This window comes from Artemia sp. Qi Xiang Cuo, chromosome 14, assembly GCF_049724085.1.
Source record: "Artemia sp. Qi Xiang Cuo chromosome 14, ASM4972408v1, whole genome shotgun sequence".
In the NCBI taxonomy this organism is placed as follows: Eukaryota; Metazoa; Arthropoda; class Branchiopoda; order Anostraca; family Artemiidae; genus Artemia; species Artemia sp. Qi Xiang Cuo.
This window is the reverse complement of record NC_142807.1, coordinates 70,800,225-70,819,563: the sequence shown is the minus strand read 5'-3', so window position 1 is coordinate 70,819,563 and position 19,339 is coordinate 70,800,225. Positions and strand designations below refer to the sequence as shown.

Genomic DNA, 19,339 nt, shown 5'->3' with positions numbered 1-19,339 from the left:
CCCAAGGTTTAGAATAGGGACCAAACTTCCTAGTATACTTAATAAAAAAATACGAATATATAAGTTCGATACGTATGTAAATTCTCAAGTTACGTCCGAGCAAAATTTCGAGAAAGCCCCTTAGCCAAAAAAAGTAAAATTCATATGTAAATTTCGTTTAAATTATTCATGAAGGGTGAAGCAAATTCAATGCTGCATTACGTCGAAAACATTCAGATATTAACTAAGAAAAACAAGTTTTTTTAAGTCAAAGTAAGGAGCGGCACTAAAACATAAAGAGAATAAAAATTATTTCATGTATAAAATGGGCTGTCCCCTCACCCACGCCTCGCTCTTTACGCTAAAGTTTGACTCTTTTTTACTACTTTATTTTTTAAAACAATAAAAAACTTTAGCGCAAAGAGTGAGGTGCTGAGGAGGGGATAACCCCTTTCATATACGTAATAATTTCTGTTCGTTTTAAGTTTTAATGTCGCTCCTTACTTTCAGTTAAAAAAACTTGTTTTTTTTTTATTTAATCGCACCTAAGACCTAATCAGTTATTCCAATTGTCAACACTTTTTCCGCCTTTAATTAAGTCAAACGGCACATCTCCGGGTCTCGTTTCCTCTACCTTCTTCACAACCCAGGCATAACAAAAGGATCGTCTTTTCGAATGTCGTTGACCCGCATTTGTTCTCAAAGTCTTGACAAGAAATCGTCATCGGCTGACAGACGTTCCACAATTTCAGTTCAGTATCAACTATGATTTTCATCTTACTAGTGCTGATTACTGTTGCCACAGCACAGGGCGATTGTGATCCCGAAAATGTGCTATTTGAGCTCAGAACTGGATATGTATTAAGTGCTCCAGGAGCAGTTTTAGATACTAAGGCTGATACGTTAATATTATCCCACTGTATTGAAGCCTGTAAAAATGACCCTTTGTGTAAAGCATTAAATTTCGAGACAGGGTTGTGTGTTCTATTTGCCAATGCTTCACAGGATTTACCAGGTAATACAAAAGCACATCTTATAGCCTACTATAAATTTTATACAATCGGTGTTAGTGGTGCTTTCCCGCTCTCCGTTCTCAAACAGCCTATACACTCTGAATTGTATATAGGCTATGCAATGAAATTTCCATACCCTGAATTTCCGGTTGAATTGTTTTTTTAAAGCTCAATCAATTTGAAGAAAATCTTATAGCTTCAGTTTGAACATCTCATAGCCTACAATAAACCTTAAACAATGGGTGTTAGTGGTGCATTCCCGCTCTCCGTTCTCAAATAGCCTATATACCCCGAATTGTATATAGGCTAGTCTGTGCAATGACGTTTCCATACGCTGATTTCTGGATGTATTATTTTTTTAAAGTTCAATCAATTTGAGGAAAAGAGTTAGGCCTATTTATGGAAGATTCATTGCGGGTAGGGAAAATTCCTGAATGTACAATCCGGAGTAGCCTAGACTGTGTATTTGACCATTAGGGAGTGGGAAATAAAGTTTCTTGGTACGGCTTAGGGAAAAACAAACAAGTTTTTTCAACTGAACGTAAAGAGCAACATTAAAACTTAAAACAAATGGAAACTATGGTAAATATGGAGGAGTTTAAATTACTGACCTAGCTATGAAATAGACATACCTTTAAAGCCAGAATTGCATCCTGAATCTAAATATAACAATCATTTGCGTTGGAATTGAACTATACTCCCATCCCCAAATGTGCAAAATATAGGTTAGGTTATACATACAATTGAGGGTATATGTTTGTACATTAGGCGAGAGGGGGCAAAGTTCATTTCCGACGCAAATGAATGTTATATTTGGATTTAGGATGGAATTCTGACTCTAAAAGTAAGCCTATTTCTTTGCTAGGTCAGCAATTTAAACTCTTCCATATATACCGAAATTATTCTCTATCTGAGAGGGGGGCAGACTTTAGCTTTAAGAGCGAGGGTCGAGGAAAGAGCAGCCCCCTGGTATATTGAATGGTACTTGTGCATTATATCCTATACAGCGCAATAGACTGTACAAGGAAATACTAGAGGAAACCAGTCAAACGGGTATTAGCAATGGATAAATGGATCGCAAAGCGTGATTTCTTATTGCGTTTATAATATTTAAACTGTTATTTTTTGGGCTTTTTTTTTGGGGGGGGGGGAGATACCTAGGTTAGGTTGCGTATTTAATTAGGTTAGGTATTTAATATATGCTATGCTTTACCCCTCGCCCCCCCCCAATGTGCAAATACATAGCCAAAATTTGTTTCTAAACTATTATATTTTCATTCTATTTTATTTTATTTCATTAGCATTAACCAAACTTTTTTGTGTGTAGGATATAATGCACAAGTACCAACTGAATATTTTTATAGAGACAAGGGGGGGGGCGCCAATCAAGATTTTGCCCCGAGCACAAGAGAGACCAGTGTCGACACGGATGAAGGGGCTGCTGCCCTCATACACTCCTCAATCTTTTCGCTAAAGTTTCAATATGTTATCAATATCTAAAAGGTAATATAGTAGGGTTTCTGCTAGTTTAAGTTGTAGCCTAATTTCACTGTTTACGTTCATTTGAAAAAAACTGTTTCTTTTTTATTTAATATAGGCCTAGTTGAAAACCAAAAGACTGACAAGTTCCCTGGGTTAAAATTTTAACCAAGGGCTCCAATCAAGTGCAACGCTCCAGCGGCTATTACTTTTCGGAATCAAAGGATTTTAAATTTATTTAAGCTTATTTCGCTTGCCTAATCAGAACCTAATTATAAATTTGTTGACCTCTTATACTCCTTTCTTTCAGAAGTCTTGTGACTTTTAAAACGGAGCGACTCGGCTCAATAGTAACCAAAAATCTAAAAAACGGAATTTTGTACCAGTACATACATCAAAAGAATCGGATTTTTATGCTGATTTCAAATATTTAAGTTTCATCAAGTTTAGTCTTACCCATCAAAAGTTAAGAGCCTGAAAAATTGCCTTATTTTGAAAAAGGGGGCAAACTCCCCCTAACAGTAATAGAATCTTAATGAAAGTCAAACCATCATATTCAGCGTATCAGAGAACCCTACTGTATAGGTTTCAAGTTCCTATCTGCAAAACTGTGGAATTTTGCATTTTTTGCCAGAAGAAAGATCACGGATACGTGTTTATTTGTTTGTTTGTTTTTTTGTTTGTTTTTCCCAGGGGTGATCGTATCGATCCAGTGGTCATAAAATATCGCGGAAGGGCTCATTGAAACGGAAATTAAAAGTTGTAGTCTCCTTTTTAAGTGACCACAGAAATTGAAGGGCAACTAGGCCCCCTCCCACGCTCATTTTTTCGCAAAGTCACCGGATCAAAATTTTTGAGATAGCCATTTTGTTCAACATAATCGAAAACCTAATAAATATGTTTTTGAGGATGACTTAATCCCCCACAGTCCCCGGGGGAAGGGCTGCAAGTTATGAACTTTGCCAATTGTTTACATATAGTATTTGTTATTTGGAAGTATGCTGAAGTTTTCAAGAGGGATTTTTCTGGCGCGGAGGGGTGTTGGATGAGGGGGCTACGTCGGAAGATCTTTCCATGTAGGATATTGTCATGGGGGAAGGGACATTTCTATGAGGGGGGCGTCGGATTTTTCAGCGTTATTTAAAAAAACGATAAGAAATTAAATAAAAAAAAACAAGTTTTTTCAACTTTAAGTAAGGAGCAATATTAAATTTTAAAACGAACAGAAATTATTACGTATATGAGGGGTTCTCCCCTAGTCCATACCTTTCTCTTTACGCTAAAGTTTGTTTAGTACTTTCAAAAAAGTTATCTATTCTAATTAAACGGCCTTTGTGATTCAGGGTCATTCTGAAAGAATTGGAACAAAATTCGAACTTCAGCGTAAATAGCGAGGTATTGACTAGGGGGAGAGCCCCTCATTTATGTAATAAGAATATACGAATATAGAAGTTTGTTACGTAAGTTATTTCGCCAGTTACGTCAGATCAAAATTTCGAGAAAGCCATTTAGCCAAAAAAAGTAAAATTAATAAGCACATTTCATTTTAATTATTCATGTATGGTGAGCCAGAATCAAAGCTGCATTAATTCAAAAACGTACAGAAATTAAATAAAAAAACAAGGTTTTTAAACTGAAAGTAAGGAGCGACATTTAAACATAAAACGAGCAGAAATCATTCCGTATAAATCATTCATGTACGGTGAGCCAAAATCAAAGCTGCATTAACTCAAAAACGTACAGGAATTAAAAAAAAGAAAGTTTTTTTTTAACTGAAAGTAAGGAGCGACATTTAAACATAAAACGAGCAGAAATCATTCCGTATATGAAAGGGGCTGTCCCCTCCTCAGCGCCTCGCTCTTTATGCTAAAGTTTTTTTATTGTTTGAAAAAATAAAGTTGTGAGACAGTCAAACTTTAGCGTAAAGTGCGAGGCGTTGAGGAGGGGACAGCCCCTTTCATATGCGGAATAATTTCTGTTAGTTTTATGTTTTAATGTCGCTCTTTACTTTCAGTTTAAAAATCTTTTTTTGTTTAATTGTTAGTAAAGACGTGGGAGCAGTGAAGATGTTAAAAGTAGAATAGGTGGTTTTTGAATGCCCAGGGTGTTTTTTCACAATTAAAAAAGGTTAGGAAGAATAGGAAGATAAGTCTGCAAACCAAGATTAGAATATAAGAAGCTACAGTGATGACGGTGGTCAAATATGGCTCTGAAGCATGAGCGATCCGAAAAGTGGATGAAGATTTACTAGATATTTTCCAAAGGAATTGCCTACGGATTGTTCTGGGTACCCGGCTGACTAACCATATTTCAAACAGTAGGCTGTACGAAAAGATTTGGTTCAATCCCGTTTTCTAAAGCTATAATGAAAGAAAGGTTAGGATGGCTAGGGCACGTTCTGCAGATGAAGGGTGACAGATTGCCAAAGATCGTCCTTTTCGGCCAACCGTCTAGGGCTAAACGGAAAGCAGGTCATCCTCGTCTGGAGTGGGAGGATATCATAAAAAAGATTTAAAGGAAATAGGAACTTCTTGGGATTAAGATGGAGGAGGAGCGTGCGTAGCTGTGTTGGCCTTAGGCGGCTTTGTGCTTTGGTGAGTTGTTAGTAGTAGTAGTAGTAGTAGTAGTAGTAGTAGTAATAGTAGTTGTGGAAGGTAAAGTTGTAACCGGTAATCCAGTGTTGCTAGTGTGGGCAGAGGGGAGGGGAGCTTTAAGATGTGACGTAGAATGCACAAAGACCGTTTTTTTTTAACTGCTATCGTCTACATAATATGCACGATAAATGTAACTTGGGGAGTATCCAAATGTCTTATATTAATACGTGACATGACAACGGATTTGATTCTAAAAATACAAAATACAAATGCTGTTGTAATTCGATTTTTGACTCACCTTAGCACAGAAAAAAACTCGTGGAAATTTGTATTTTATCTTAAATTGCATGCAGACAAATGACACAAATCCCAATAGAAAAAGAGTCATTAGCAGAGTTGCCATCGATCGAGACAAAATCGCTGGACTTGATATTTTCGGTGAACCGTTATTTTCATGCGACCCTTTTTTCTTATAATCCATTAAACCGTTCAGAACGAGTCTGCTGGAAAGCTTCAGTGGGAGGGCTAATAACCTATTTTCTTTCAATACATTGCCAAAGACTAGGTATATCTAGATAAAACTTAAATAGCCAGGAAAATAGTCACAGCTACTTAGGCACTTCATTTTAAACATCTTAACAGGGAGCAATAATTAGTAAAATTATTAATAAATCAAAGAGGCTGCAGTTCTGCTCATAAATAGCAAGTGCTATGAGACCAATCTTCGATCGGTGAAAAGAAAGACATTTTTTTTTTAATTTTCTCCACAAAACAACTTTAATTTAATTTCCTGCTCATAAGAAAAGTACTTAGGTAGGGGTTTGGACTGGGAACGGTTAAGAAGCGAAGGGAAAGCACTAAAAATCAATGTTGCCGAGGTTTTGTCCAATTTTTCTAGATTTAGTTGTATTTGCATTCGTTTTATTTTTTCTGCCTAGTCCAGTAGTGGTTTTAGGCCTCATAATCTGGCGAGGGGGGGGGGGGTAAGATATACCACAGGATTGTAAAAATACAAAATAAAAGAATTATATTTCAGCTGTCAGAAAAGGTATTTTTCAGACCCTAGGGATCAATTGTCCCCTTCCATTTGGCATCCCTGGTTAGTGCCGAGGCTGGAAGACCTTTTTCTAGTACCTAGTTAGTTATAATAAATATCATGGGTTTTTACAAACGACAAAATAGAACCAAACCCAAAATAAAAATTTCCCCGTCTGTTGAACGACACATAAAAATAAAGAGTCCCAAGATATATTATGAAATAGCTTCTTCTGTAGAATCAAAAATCATATTTGGTAATAACTAAAAGGAAAAAATCAGACTGAGGGTCTTGCAAAAAAGTTGCGATTTCTAGGTAATCGTTCCTCAAACATCTACGACTTTCCGTATAATTCCCATTCGATGAAGTTGTGTCTCCACCTTGACGGATCTAGATCAAAATCTGGGGAGGGGGACAATTTGACAAGGACGCCAAAAAGCTAAATCTTGGGGGGAGACCAACGTGACAAGGGCGCCACTAATTGACCATATTGACAAATTTGTTTTTAAAAAAGAGTAAAAATCAACAAGGAATGAGGGTGCCAGAAAAAAATCGGGGCGAGCAAGGTCCACCCCGCTCCTGGATCACAGTAGACAGAATATACCAGTAAGCTTATCGCAGATCATTTCTGGTCTTCGTTCTCGGTGCGAAAAAAAAGCTCCTCCCACTTATTTCTGCATTAGCGGGAATACGGGTTAGTCTTTTTCCGATTGTTTCAATGCACTTTGATGGAAACAATCGGAAACAGACTAACCTGCATTCCCGCTAATCTGACTTCGCCTATGTTTATATCTGCAAAAAAGTTTTCTGGAGCACTCGCACCCCGGTCCGGGTTTTTATAATGGGTGAGATAGAGAATGATCATACTGCCAATTCTATAAACTGTGTCCTGGATCTACCATTGTATCTCACTCATAAATGTAAGCTACCTTCGGGCTAAAATATTGTGTACGCGCCTTGTAATGATTCTGGAAATGTTCATTTGTATCGTATCAAGTTAGAAGCTTGATACATCATAGCCGTAGAGGATCAATTCAGTAAAAAATGCATTGCCTCGAAACTGAATAAATATATCAATCTAAGTTCATTGATGGACATGGAGCCTTCTTAACTAGGCTAGGGACACCAATCAGGGGGGGGGGAATTGCCCCCTAAAACTGGAATACTTTATATCTTCTGAATTGGTGCCCCTGAACTATACAAATGCAAACCCAAACTTACTGTACTAAAAATCCAGTTCAAAGTAATAATATGCTGAGTTGAATACTATCACTTTCTTGTTATTGTAGTTCAAAATTCAATTGGCCGTTCTGTTAAGCAAGACAGATAATTAAGCAATTGTTGCGTACAAATTTTATTAACCCAGACAGTTATCAGCACAGCACGGTTTCACAAAGAAATCTCTCCCGTTTTTCGTATTATCGTCTCTCACTATGCTATATAAAAATTTAACATCCCAAGGTTTACCAAAATTTTAAACTTCTTTTAAGAACGTATCTGAACTTCTTTTAATTCTCGAGTTACCCCATATATTTTGCTCATGCTATCCAGATACGTAGCTAACCTAGTTACTGACAGGAAAAGGTTGGCTCCCAGAAAAATAGTATTTTTGGCGTAGAAAGAAGACCAAGGAAGGAAAAAAGAAAAGATTTTCTAAAGCAACCACTTTGCTACCTTTTCCCTCTAGTGACCAAAAATACACCTGAATTGCATGATTTATAACCCTTTAAAATATGATACATCCTTGAGTTGTTCCCTACCTTTTACTCATGCTATCCAGTTGCAAGCTACTGACACGGATAGTTTGTTCTTTTTCCCTCTTAACCCAAATAAAAAGAAAAACATGAAAGGAATAAAAAGAAATATTCGTGATATTTTTATTTATTATTACCGTTAAAGATCATTATCAAGTTTTAATGTCATGTTATCTTCATGTGGTCTATGAAATACTATCGCCAATGTGTCAGACCATGACAATGGTGAAGGCTTGGAATGCATGATATAAGTCAGAATAATATTCAAAATTCGTTACTTCAACTTTTCAAGCTTGACTACTTTTTGGCGTTCAATTTTTATCCTTTTGCAACGATATACTAGCATTATTTTAGTTAATGTGGTATTTCACCAACAAACATAATGCACTTAGCAAAAAAAATATTGAGGGAAGGGGCAAAATTCTGAAAAAACGCCAAAAATATGTGAATTAGACGGAAAACATGAAAAGCTTTAGGAATAGTCGTCAAAATCTAGGGATAGGCTACAGGCCCCAGCTCCCTTCTGCAATAGAATTCTGGAATGGCTGAACCAATCATCTTTTGAAATTTTATGCCTTCCCAAAACTTACTAGTGTCTCCTTTAGGGGGTGCCAATAGACCTTTAGGTTTTAAAACAATTTGGTACTCCTGCATTATGCGGGCACTGCGAAGAAGTCAAGTTTGGTTAATGCTAATGAAATAAAACAAAATAGGAGGAATATATAATAGTTTATAAACAAATTTGGGCTATATATTTGCACATTAGGAGGTTGGGGTGGGGGGTAAAGCATACCCTATATTAAATACGTAACCTAACTTAACCTAGACACCTTTTCCCCCTCCTAAATCCCAAACAACAATATTCCATTTCTCTATTGAAATACCTTTTTTGGCGGTTTTTGTCTCTCGTTACCTTCATACAGTATATAGCATTAACCAAACTTGACTTCTTCACAGTGCCCGCATAATGCAGAAGTACCAAATTGTTTTTTTAGTTTCTCCATTAAAAAAATCTCGAACGAGAGACAAAACTGCCCCTCCTCGGTTTTTCAGATTTTTTTTTTTATTTTCGTTTCGAAAATTGAAAAAAAAAACTTTGCCTCTTCCCTACAGTTTCGTTAATTTGTCATCATGAATAGCTGTCTTGGTCTACGGGTAAAGACTTCAACTAGTTACCAGAAGGCAAGGCCGTATCCAGGGGGGAGGGGGAGTGGGTTACCCGGTTTGAACCCCCCCGCCCCCCGAAATATTTGTTTGACTCGTAAAAACGTAAAAAAAATGGACTTAAATAAATTTTGTATGCGTTTTTTGAGGTTTTTTGTGTACCCCCCCCTAAAAAAAATTATTAACCCCCCCCCCCCCCCCCCGAACAAAAATCTTGGATGCGCTTCTGCCAGAAGGTTTGGGGGTTTGATCCCTTATCAACGGCAGGTTTTTTTCTTGCATAGTTCCTTTGTACTTGGCTGCAAGGATGTGCTTAGAGGGGGAGGCCTCTCGGCCTGTCCCTTTCCGCGAATTTCCCATTTTCCCAGCATTTCTTGGCATTTTAATTTAATTATCAAATAGAAAGTTTATTTTTTTTACTAAAGTCCTGCATGCCTGCCTGCTTGTCTGCAATGGAGGTTGAGAGACAGTCATTATCTTTCTACCAAAAAACGTCATAGTGTCTCTTTTAGCTTAAAAAAAAAGTTTAAATATCAACATCCAAAGTCACATACGATTACTTACAATTTTCTTAACTTAAGATCTAAAGACTTTCCAATACTATTTTGAGCTTGCTTTAAACCCCAGATAGTTTTTTTTTTATGAAGTAGTTGCTTAGTCTGGGTTTTGCGAGTTTTTTTTTCTCATTATTTAAAATAAGCTAGATTTATTTTAATAGATAAATGGATAGACAGAGAAAATTTGCATGCCCTTTTCCATAGGAAAAATCAATTCCATTGACACTCATGAGCTGTTTCCAATTTGCGTTTTTTTGAGGAAATTTTAGAGCAAGAAGGAAAACTAGTTTCATCCACTTCGCATGTGCCATGTTTTGGTTGAAAACGGTTTTGTTTCCGAGCAAGTTGTTCATAGAATTTGTTCAAAGTTGAAGTTGAAACATTAGATTTTTCGTGTTGAGCGGAGAAAAAATGGGAGCAAAAATCAGGGCCGGATCTAGGGGAGCTATAGGGACAAGCGCCCCGGGCAGCACACCCGGGGGTGGCAAAACAAGCTTAAATTGTAATATTTATAGTATTGATGGTGCGGTAGGGGTGGCAAAGTTCTGCATTTGCCTTCTTCCCCTGAGAAAAAACCTAACTCTGGTTCTGGCAAAAATTTCTCAAATTTAAACCATTTTCTTCACAATCCATCGCATAATATCAAATATATGCTAATATTTTTCTTATTAATGTGTTTAAAGATCTTTATTCATTCAAACTAGGGTATGTTCCATTTCAAAAAGCTACTTCACAACTCAGCATCAATGTAAAGTTACAGAATCCACATTTGAATATTTCTATAACAAAAATGTACCAATAAAAAATAGCTATGAACTTGACAATAAAATGCACACAATTTTGAATAAGAAATTCTGAAGTTTGGAAACACTGGGAAGTAAGCTTATCATGTGACCCAAAGGTGCCGCCATGGTGTCAATGCCTCCCCCCCCCGGCGGGGAAAAAGGAAAATATTCGGAAATTTCACTTTGACACCTGAGCCTGTCACCTCCTTGTCATCAAGTATATTTAGAATTCAATAATTTTCGTTTTAATGAAGAACTATTAAGATATCTGAAGCGTGGTAATTTATTATCATCTCAGCTATTCATTGGAAATTGTCCCGTAGAGAAATTTACCCCTCCCCACGGAAATTTCTCCGTGGTGTCCTTGATACAAGCCCAAAAATTCAAATGTAATATCAAGTATGTAAACACAAGTCTTTATTAGGGAGGGGGTAGTGACTGCTGCGTCCATGATGGTAATTTCAAAATGGTATAAGTTGAATGCTTTGTTTTGAAATTGCAAAGGAAAATAGAATAGGTTTCTTAGTCCACAGGAAACGAACATTAACGCCTTATAATCTAGTCTTTCTCTTCTTAATATTTTTCACAGTTTTTATCAACTGCCGGTACCCCACCTGGGCTTGTCGAATAGTTGCATCATTTGAATATTTTGCCAGAGAATGAGCAATGTTTGGAATACGAAATAGCGATGGTGAGAAGGTGGTTGACCGAGAATTCATGATTTGGCCCGCATTTTTTCTTTCTTACCTGTACCTTTTTTTTAGTCCTATGATGTCATCAACACACACACCTAGCGTTTTGTTTTACATGGAAAAACCTGATACTCGCCACTTTAGTGCGGGTATATTTTAAAAATGTGTTTATTTATTGCGGGTATATTTATTAAAAAGGATATATTTAAAAATATATATATATATATCCTTCCTTCCTTCTTCTCGGTTCTTTAGCTCCTTTAATTCAAAATGCATTTTATTAACTAAATGTTTTATTGTTGTAAACCTTTTATTGAATTTGATGGATTTGAAGGTGCCTTTTTTTCAAGTTATGTTTTTTATTTAAAGTTCGAATATCCACTAAATCGTAAGCCCCCCCCAGTGGCGGATTCATGGGGGGGGCGAGGGGCGCCCCCCTAACGTAGTCTAAAGTAGTGTAATCTTTTTTTTTAAATGGAGATCTTTATTACATAACTAACACATACAAAAAAAAGCACGAAGCCGAGTATTCTGGGCTTGTATGGCTACTCCTTGAATACTCTACATTACACATATGCATCGGGTTACCACACTTTGCAACTACCAACATATCAACACAGCATTATAATTATAATTCTGCTCGAGAAAAAAAAATATATACATATATATATATAGCCTATATATATATATATATATATATATATATATATATATATATATATATATATATATATATATATATATATATATATATATATATATATATATATATATATATAACTCATACTCATACAGGCAATGACGTCTTAATTGGCGACGGAAATCAGTCCTATCTGACTCGTTATTCAACAAAGAGGGTAACCCATTCCACAGCGCTGGAAGAGCATGGCGACTGTAAAATACCGACCTTGTCGACACCCTCAGTGGTCTCCTATACTGGCCTACCTGTCTAGTTCCATAACTCAGAAAACCCGCAGCAGTAGAAAACATATTCCTAAAGCAAACCGGGACGAAAAAAAAATTAACTACTTAATTAACGTAAGTTGCGTTAATTAAACTTGCTCCTAACGCAAGTTTATCGGATCAACCTATTTTGCACCCCCCCCCTAAAAAATCCTGGATCCACCCTTGAACCCCCCCTCCCCCACATCACCAACAAAATGCTGGACACGGCCTTGTTTATCACAGAGGCGGATCTAGAGCATAATCTTGGGGGAGGCCTAATGTGACAGTGACGCCAATGAGCAAAATCTCGGGGGGGGGGGGGGGGAATGTGACAAAGGTGCCAATAATTGGCCAAATTGACATTCTAAAAAAAAGAGTAAAAAAAGAAAAAAAAACAAGGAATGAGGGTGCCAGAAAAAATCTTGTGGGGCCCGGGGTCCATTCCCCCCCCTGTATCCACCACTGGTGTATCATAGATGAATGGATGCAATTTGTCAATTACCAAAGAACATTTTGCAAAGGAATTGTATTCAAATATCTTTTGATTGTTCAAAAAAGTTTGTCGATACTCTAAATTTACAGTCATGACAGGCAGCTTGACAATGCATAACTAGAATAATAAACAAGGGTTTATACTTCCTTAATCGTTTAGTACTGGAAGTTTTGCATAAAAATATAGTAAGACGCGATGCAACTTGGCTTCTAACGGTATCTAAGCTTTTTGTTACTACAAGCAGAATTCAAGGGGTTAGCCAATTTCAAAAATCGTGTCCATAAGGCGGCATGCACCGTCTGTAGCGGGAGTGTGCTACGTAGGCGACTGCTATGTATGACGTGAAGAGGTATGCTGAAAGCATACCACACGTTGCAGAGCAAGTAGTGCTGTGAGATGTGCATCACGCGGTGGAGGGTGGACAGTAACTTGACATATGTGTTTGCTGAATTTAAACGACTTTTTTTAGAGAGTTGAATCAGAAATAGATACAGTATTCCGACACGATTGAATTCCGGACACCACTTGAGCAGTTCGGACTAAGGCTGAAATTGGTGAAAATTGCGTAACTGCGTTTCGGACAGTGAATCGATTTACCGCTAAGGTAAATCGGGTATTGTCACATGCAGTAAAATCAAATGTGATTTAAATGAGGTGGAAATTGTGCCATTTTAAAAGATATTACCCGATATTACTCGATAAGCTATTATTTACCATGCATGCACATGCAAGCACACGCGTATACACATACACACAAATTGACTCCCTTCAACATATGAATTTCTGGAGCCACTTGTTTTCTGACTGGCACTGGGGGAGGGAGACCAATCTCCAGCCACACGACGTATCCCATTATTCTCAGACATTTTATATAGCTTTCTATAACTCACCAATTTTACTGTTTTGTTGAATGTCTGGGCAACGCAGATAAACAACACTTGTGTGCAACTTCTTAACTTTTCAAACAGTTCGTGGTAACGAACTGTAAGTAAGGAGCGACCCGGCTCAATGGTAACCGAAACTCTAAAAAACGAAATTTTGATACCAATAGATACATCAAAAGAATCAGATTTTAATTCTGATTTCCAATATATAAGTTTCATCAAGTTTAATATTACCCATCAAAAGTTACGCGCCTGAGACAATTTGGCTGATTTTCGAAAAAAGGGGGAAAGACTCCCTAAAAGTTATAGAACCTTAATGAAAATCACACCATCATATTCAGCGTATCAGAGAACCCTATTGTAGAGGTTTCAAGCTCCTATCTAAAAAAATGTGGAATTTTGCATTTTTTGCCAGAAGAAAGATCACGGGTGCGTGTTTATTTTTTATTTTATTTTTTTTTCCCAGGGGTGATCGTATCGATCCAGTGGTCCTAGAACATTGTGGGAGGAATCATTGGAAGGGAAATTAAAAGTTCTAGTGCTTTTTTAAAAGACCAAAAAAATAAAGGGCAACTAGGCCCCCTCCCACGCTCATTTTTTTCCCAAAGTCACCCGATCAAAATTTTGAGATAGCCTTTTTGTTCAGAACAGTTGAAGATATATAAATATGTCGTTTAGGATGACTTAATCCCCCAAAGCCCCCAGGGGTAGGGCTGTAAGTTATGAACTTTACCCAATGTTAACATGAAGTATTGGTTATTGGGAAGTACACAGACGTTTTCAGGGGGAATTTTTTCTGGTAGTGGGGGTTGGTCGGGGGTTATATGGGAGGATCTTTTCACGAAGGAAGTTTTCATGGGAGAAGGGATACTGCTATGAAGGGGGGGCCGGATTTCCCATTATTATATAAAAACAATCAGAAATTAAATATAAAAAAAAAGTTTTTCAACTGAAAATAAGGAGCAATATCAAAACTTAAAACGAACAAAAAAATATTACCTATATGATTGGGTTCACCTTCTAGTCAATGCCTCGCTCTTTAAGCCAAAGATTTTTTAGTGCTTTCATAAGAGCTATTTATTCTAATTAACGGCCTTTGTGATTAAGGGGTTATTTTTAAAGAATTGGAACAACATTCGAACTTTAGCTTAAAGAGCAAGGTATTGACTAGGGGGCAAACCCCCTAATATACGTATTAAAAATATATGAATATAGAAGTTCGTTACGTAAGTTAATTTGTAAGTTACGTATATTTATTACTAATAAAAACGTTCGTAAATAAATTTCAAAAATTTTCGAAAAAACCCTTTAGCCAGTAGAAAGTAAAATTAATATGCAAATTTCATTTCAATTATTCATGCATGGTGACCAAAATCAAAATGTTTATTAATTCAAAAACGTTCACAAATTAAATATTAAAAATTTTTTTTAATTGAAATTAAGGAACTATGTTAAACTTAAAACTAACATAAATTAATCCGTATATAAAAGAGGTTGTCCCTTCCTCAGCGCCTCGCACTTTACGCTAAAGTTTGACTTTCTCACAACTCAATTTTTTCTAAACAATAAAATTTTGTTTTAATTGCAAATTTTTTTAATTAACTTTAACGAAATTCAAACAATCAGATTCAGCTTATCAAAGAACATTATTAAAGAAGCTTCAAACTCCTATCTGCAAAACTGTGTAATTTTGCATTTTTAATTAACTTTAACGAAAATTACACCGTCACATTCAACTTACGATAGAGCACTATTAAAGAAATTCCACCCTCTTCTCTGCGAAAAGGCGTAAATTGGCATTTTTTGGTCTAAGAAAGACCAAGATGCGTGTTTTTTTTTCAGGGGTGATCTTCTCAAATCTGTGGTCATAAGATATTGTGCGAGCGCTAATCCAAAAGTAAATCTAAGGTTGTACTCCCACTTTTAACTGACAAAAAAACGGGAGGGCGGCTAGACCCCCTCCAACGCTCATTTTTTTTTTTACCAAAGTCACTTGATTGAAATTTTGAGATAGCCATTTGGTTCAGCCTACTCGAAAAATGTAAAAACTATGTCTCTAAGAATGACTTAACCCCCCATAGTCCCAAGTGGAAGGGCTGCAAGTTTCGAACTTTGCCCATTGTTTACATATAGTATAGGTTATTGCGAAGTATACAGATATTTTCCGGGGTGATTTTTTTTGGTAGGGGGGGGGTGGGCTGGGGGAGGGTTTTACGTGGGAGGATCTTTCCATAGAGGAATTTTTCATGCGGAAGGGAATTTTTCATGAAGGGGGTGCCGGATTTCCCAGCATTATTTAAAAAACGATCAGAAATTAAATAAAAAAAACAAGTTTTTTAAACTGAAAGTAAGCAGCGACATTAAAACTTAAAACGAAAAGAAATTATTCCGTATATGGAAAGGGCTGTTCCCTCCACAACGCCTCGCTATTTACGATAAAGTTTGACTTTAACACGACTCTATTTTTTTTTAAACAATGAAAAACTTTAGCTTAAAGAGCGAGGCGCTGAGGAGGGGACATCCCCTTTCATATACGGAATAATTTCTGTTCGTTTTAAGTTTTAATGTCGCTCCTTACTTTCAGTTTAAAAAACTTGTTTTTTTATTTAATCAAAGTTCAGCTCAAAGAGCGACAAACTGATTAAAGAGGGAACGCAAGATCTAATCAGAAAATAAAGCCAATACCATCTATTGTTTCACAGCAAAATCGAGAAGTATATATGTTTTTCGAATGTATTCATAGATATGATCTCACTCAAATGAATAATTTTTCCATAATCATAAAAGCCCTAAATAAGACAGCACTTCTGTTTATTCATTTTCTGATTTTTTAGTTTTATATTGCGTTAGGAGGAGTACCGTATCTTATAAGAATTTTTTGGTACCCTTGTACTAAAGGAGTGCTAGTTTGGTTAATACAAATCAAATAAAATAGAATGAATATATAATAGTTTAGAAACAAATTTGGGCTATATATTTGTACATTAGGGGGGGGAGGGGTGGGGGCAAAACATACCATATATTAAATACGTAACCTGACCTAACCTAGGTACCCCCCCCCTTAAACCCCAAAAAAGAGCAATTTAAATACAGTTCTTGCCTTTGTTTATATCCCAGAAGGCATTGTCAACCTCTTTTCATCACGCGTCTCTGTCTATTTCGTGACTGGTATGCATTGCCATATATAAAAGAGTCCGTTTAGTACAAGACTACCATTTTTTTATACAAAAAGGGAAATTGTATATTCCTTAAATCATTTTCACCACATTTAAACTAGCCCCGACTGTATAATTACTGAGAAAGGTTTACAAACTAATGGTCTGTCAACTTTCAGAATTTTTTTTTTTTTTTTTTTTTTTTTTTTTTTTTTTTTTTTAATTGGATCCAGAAAGATTGAGACATTTAATTGAGATCGAAACTTCGGTATATTAAAATTTAATCTTTTTGAAAATTTTTACTTTGTCTGACTCCTATTGTATCCAAGTTCCAAAGTGCCAAAGTATACTCTCTTATCACTTTCGTATAGGCCTACTAATTGAATATTTGGTGCAGCTCCAAGGGGTTGCTTTTCCTCTACTGCCTGGTATATATCTCGGAATGCCGCTTTTTCTATCACATGTAGCACACTCCGCTTAACTCCCAAGGCATGCTTTGCTATGCCACTTCTTGTGCGCGATGGGCACACTTCCGAAGCCTGTGGTCTTTGCCACATGATGTACATGATTTTTGAAGTGCAAATCCCCTCGTTCAGCTGCGAAGAGTTTCATACATATTAATTTTTTTGTATTTTAGGTAAACTCCGAAGTTCTGAATTCCCTGTATATACCGTCTACCTGGAAAAGGTATGTGTAAAAAATGCAACAACTCTTTGTGGTGAGCGAGCATGGGGTTTTGAGCTTGTTACTGATCATAAACTTCATGATACATTTGTGAGCACACGTCGGAAAACCGCAACAAAGGAATTGTGTTTTGAGTCGTGCCTTAATGAGGCCCAGTTCATATGCAGGTTTGACCGATTGTTTAATATACAACTTCTTTTTATTTCTTCTTCTACGATTATAGAATTGTCTTGGTTACACTCTTACACGAAGAAGGGGGGTGGGCTTTTGGCCCGTATCCCAAATTTTTAGTCCATGGCGGTTCTTCATATTGTTTCTAAGTTCGTTTTTTTTTAATATAATTCGTGCATTAGACGCACACATGCAGGAATTGTTTGGGGGAGGGGCCAATGATAATAAAAAACTTTGTTTTAGGAAGAATTGAATAAATAGTGCCTAGAAATTTTAAAAAATTTGGGATTTCAAGGATGCTGACTGCGATGTATTTTCGACGGAACACCTTAAATTAGGTATCCTTTTCTTAGACCACACTTTAATTAGAAGACACGGAAGGCTTTGCCACCTTCATTGGAAATTTGTATGACATTTGGGCAAGATTAAGGAAATTTACATCAAGACTTTGAATGAAATTTGTCATTGAACTCTTTCTGAAAAAAAAATTTAATCTCTGAAAAAAATTCAATCGTTCTGAAAAAAGAATTCTGAAAAATTGAAAAAAAGTTCATTTTTTTTGTGAATGACCCAAAAAGTTATTTATTTTGTTGTCTATAAATATGCTAGTTTCAATTTTATTATTTTACTAATTCTACTGATGATGGTCGCTATATATGTGATCGAAATATTTTGACTTTTGTACCTGTTTTTTCACTGTCTAAATAAATTGATTTGTCCCCATTTGAACGTTTATTTTTGCTGACCCCGATGCCTACCCCTTCCGCACGTCCCCGATTGGGGGTGGCATGCTTGACTTTGTGACCCACCCTTGGATTATTGGCACCACGAAATAAGATCCAGCATGCACGCATGTTAGGGTCTACAAGTTCGGCAGAAATAAACTCTATTTTTCTTTAATTTCAATTTCATTATTATTATAATATTACATGTTCTATCATTGTTTTATTATAATTCAATTTTATTATTTCTTTAAGAAATAAACTCTCTGAAACACATCTTTTTCGATAATGGAGAAAAATTCAGTCACTGTTCCAGTTTTGACAACCTTACTGGCCTGAATTAGATAAGTCATATCTACGAAGTTAAACATGCTTTAGAGCCTGATAATAATAAAAGGTAAAAGGGTTAATGGGTTACCCAACCTGAATAAATTTGCAGTTTGGAAGGTATTACAAATATCAGCAGGTAGACATTTAGGTCTAATCATGTTAACTTTTCTGATTGAATACCACTAATAATCCATCAATGACGTATTGTATTAACAAGGTGGGATCAATCTATTAATCAATCATCAACCAATTACATTGAAGAGGTACAGCCACGTGTAAGAATCATTAGCGTCATTTGAGGGTGAAATTTTCCCCTCCCCTATATTTTGAAAATTTTTTTTTTTTTTTGTATTTTGATTGAAAACTGGTCTTTTTTGTATTTTCATTTGGAAAAACAGTAAAATTGCCCCCCTCCCTTATAAGAAAGTAGTCTTGGCCCCCCTCCTTATGTCCATGAATCGAAACCTCTGGTAGGAATTTAGGTACTTACATATTATAGCGACCACACTGTTATCCTTGATCTGTTGTAAAACCGGTTTCTCTGTGTGTACTCGTAAATAATTAGCTTAGCCTGAATGAGATAAACTGCGATGCAATTATATTTCAATTAAAAATTTAATATATAGAGTTGGTTAGGTTAGGTTAGGTATTTAACATAATGTGTTCTAAGCGGCCTGCCTTCCATAATTCTCTGTTGTAGTTTCCATAATTTTGTTGCTAAAGTTTCATATTTTCATTATATTTTGGTATATTTCATATGATTAACTTAACTTCACTTTCTGGGTATAGTCACTATAATACGTAAGTACCGGAAAAAGAAAAACAGGATTCGTATGGTTAAGGCGAAATATTCGGTAGTTTTTCTTTTAGTTCAAAGCAAGTCCAGACCGACTTTAAAAACT

At 36.2% G+C, this 19,339-nt stretch overlaps 1 protein-coding gene across 1 annotated transcript in view; it reads left to right on the top strand.

Moving 5' to 3' along the window:
- The first annotated feature begins 700 nt into the window (after window positions 1–700).
- The window catches only part of LOC148944813 (uncharacterized), a 59,836-nt gene continuing 41,197 nt past the window's right edge, over window positions 701–19,339 (top strand). The window contains exons 1-2 of the mRNA XM_089100150.1: window positions 701–994; window positions 17,168–17,381. Of these exons, the coding sequence (XP_088956276.1) occupies window positions 745–994; window positions 17,168–17,381 (464 nt within the window). The 5' untranslated portion in view covers window positions 701–744. The remainder of the gene's footprint in view (window positions 995–17,167; window positions 17,382–19,339) is intronic.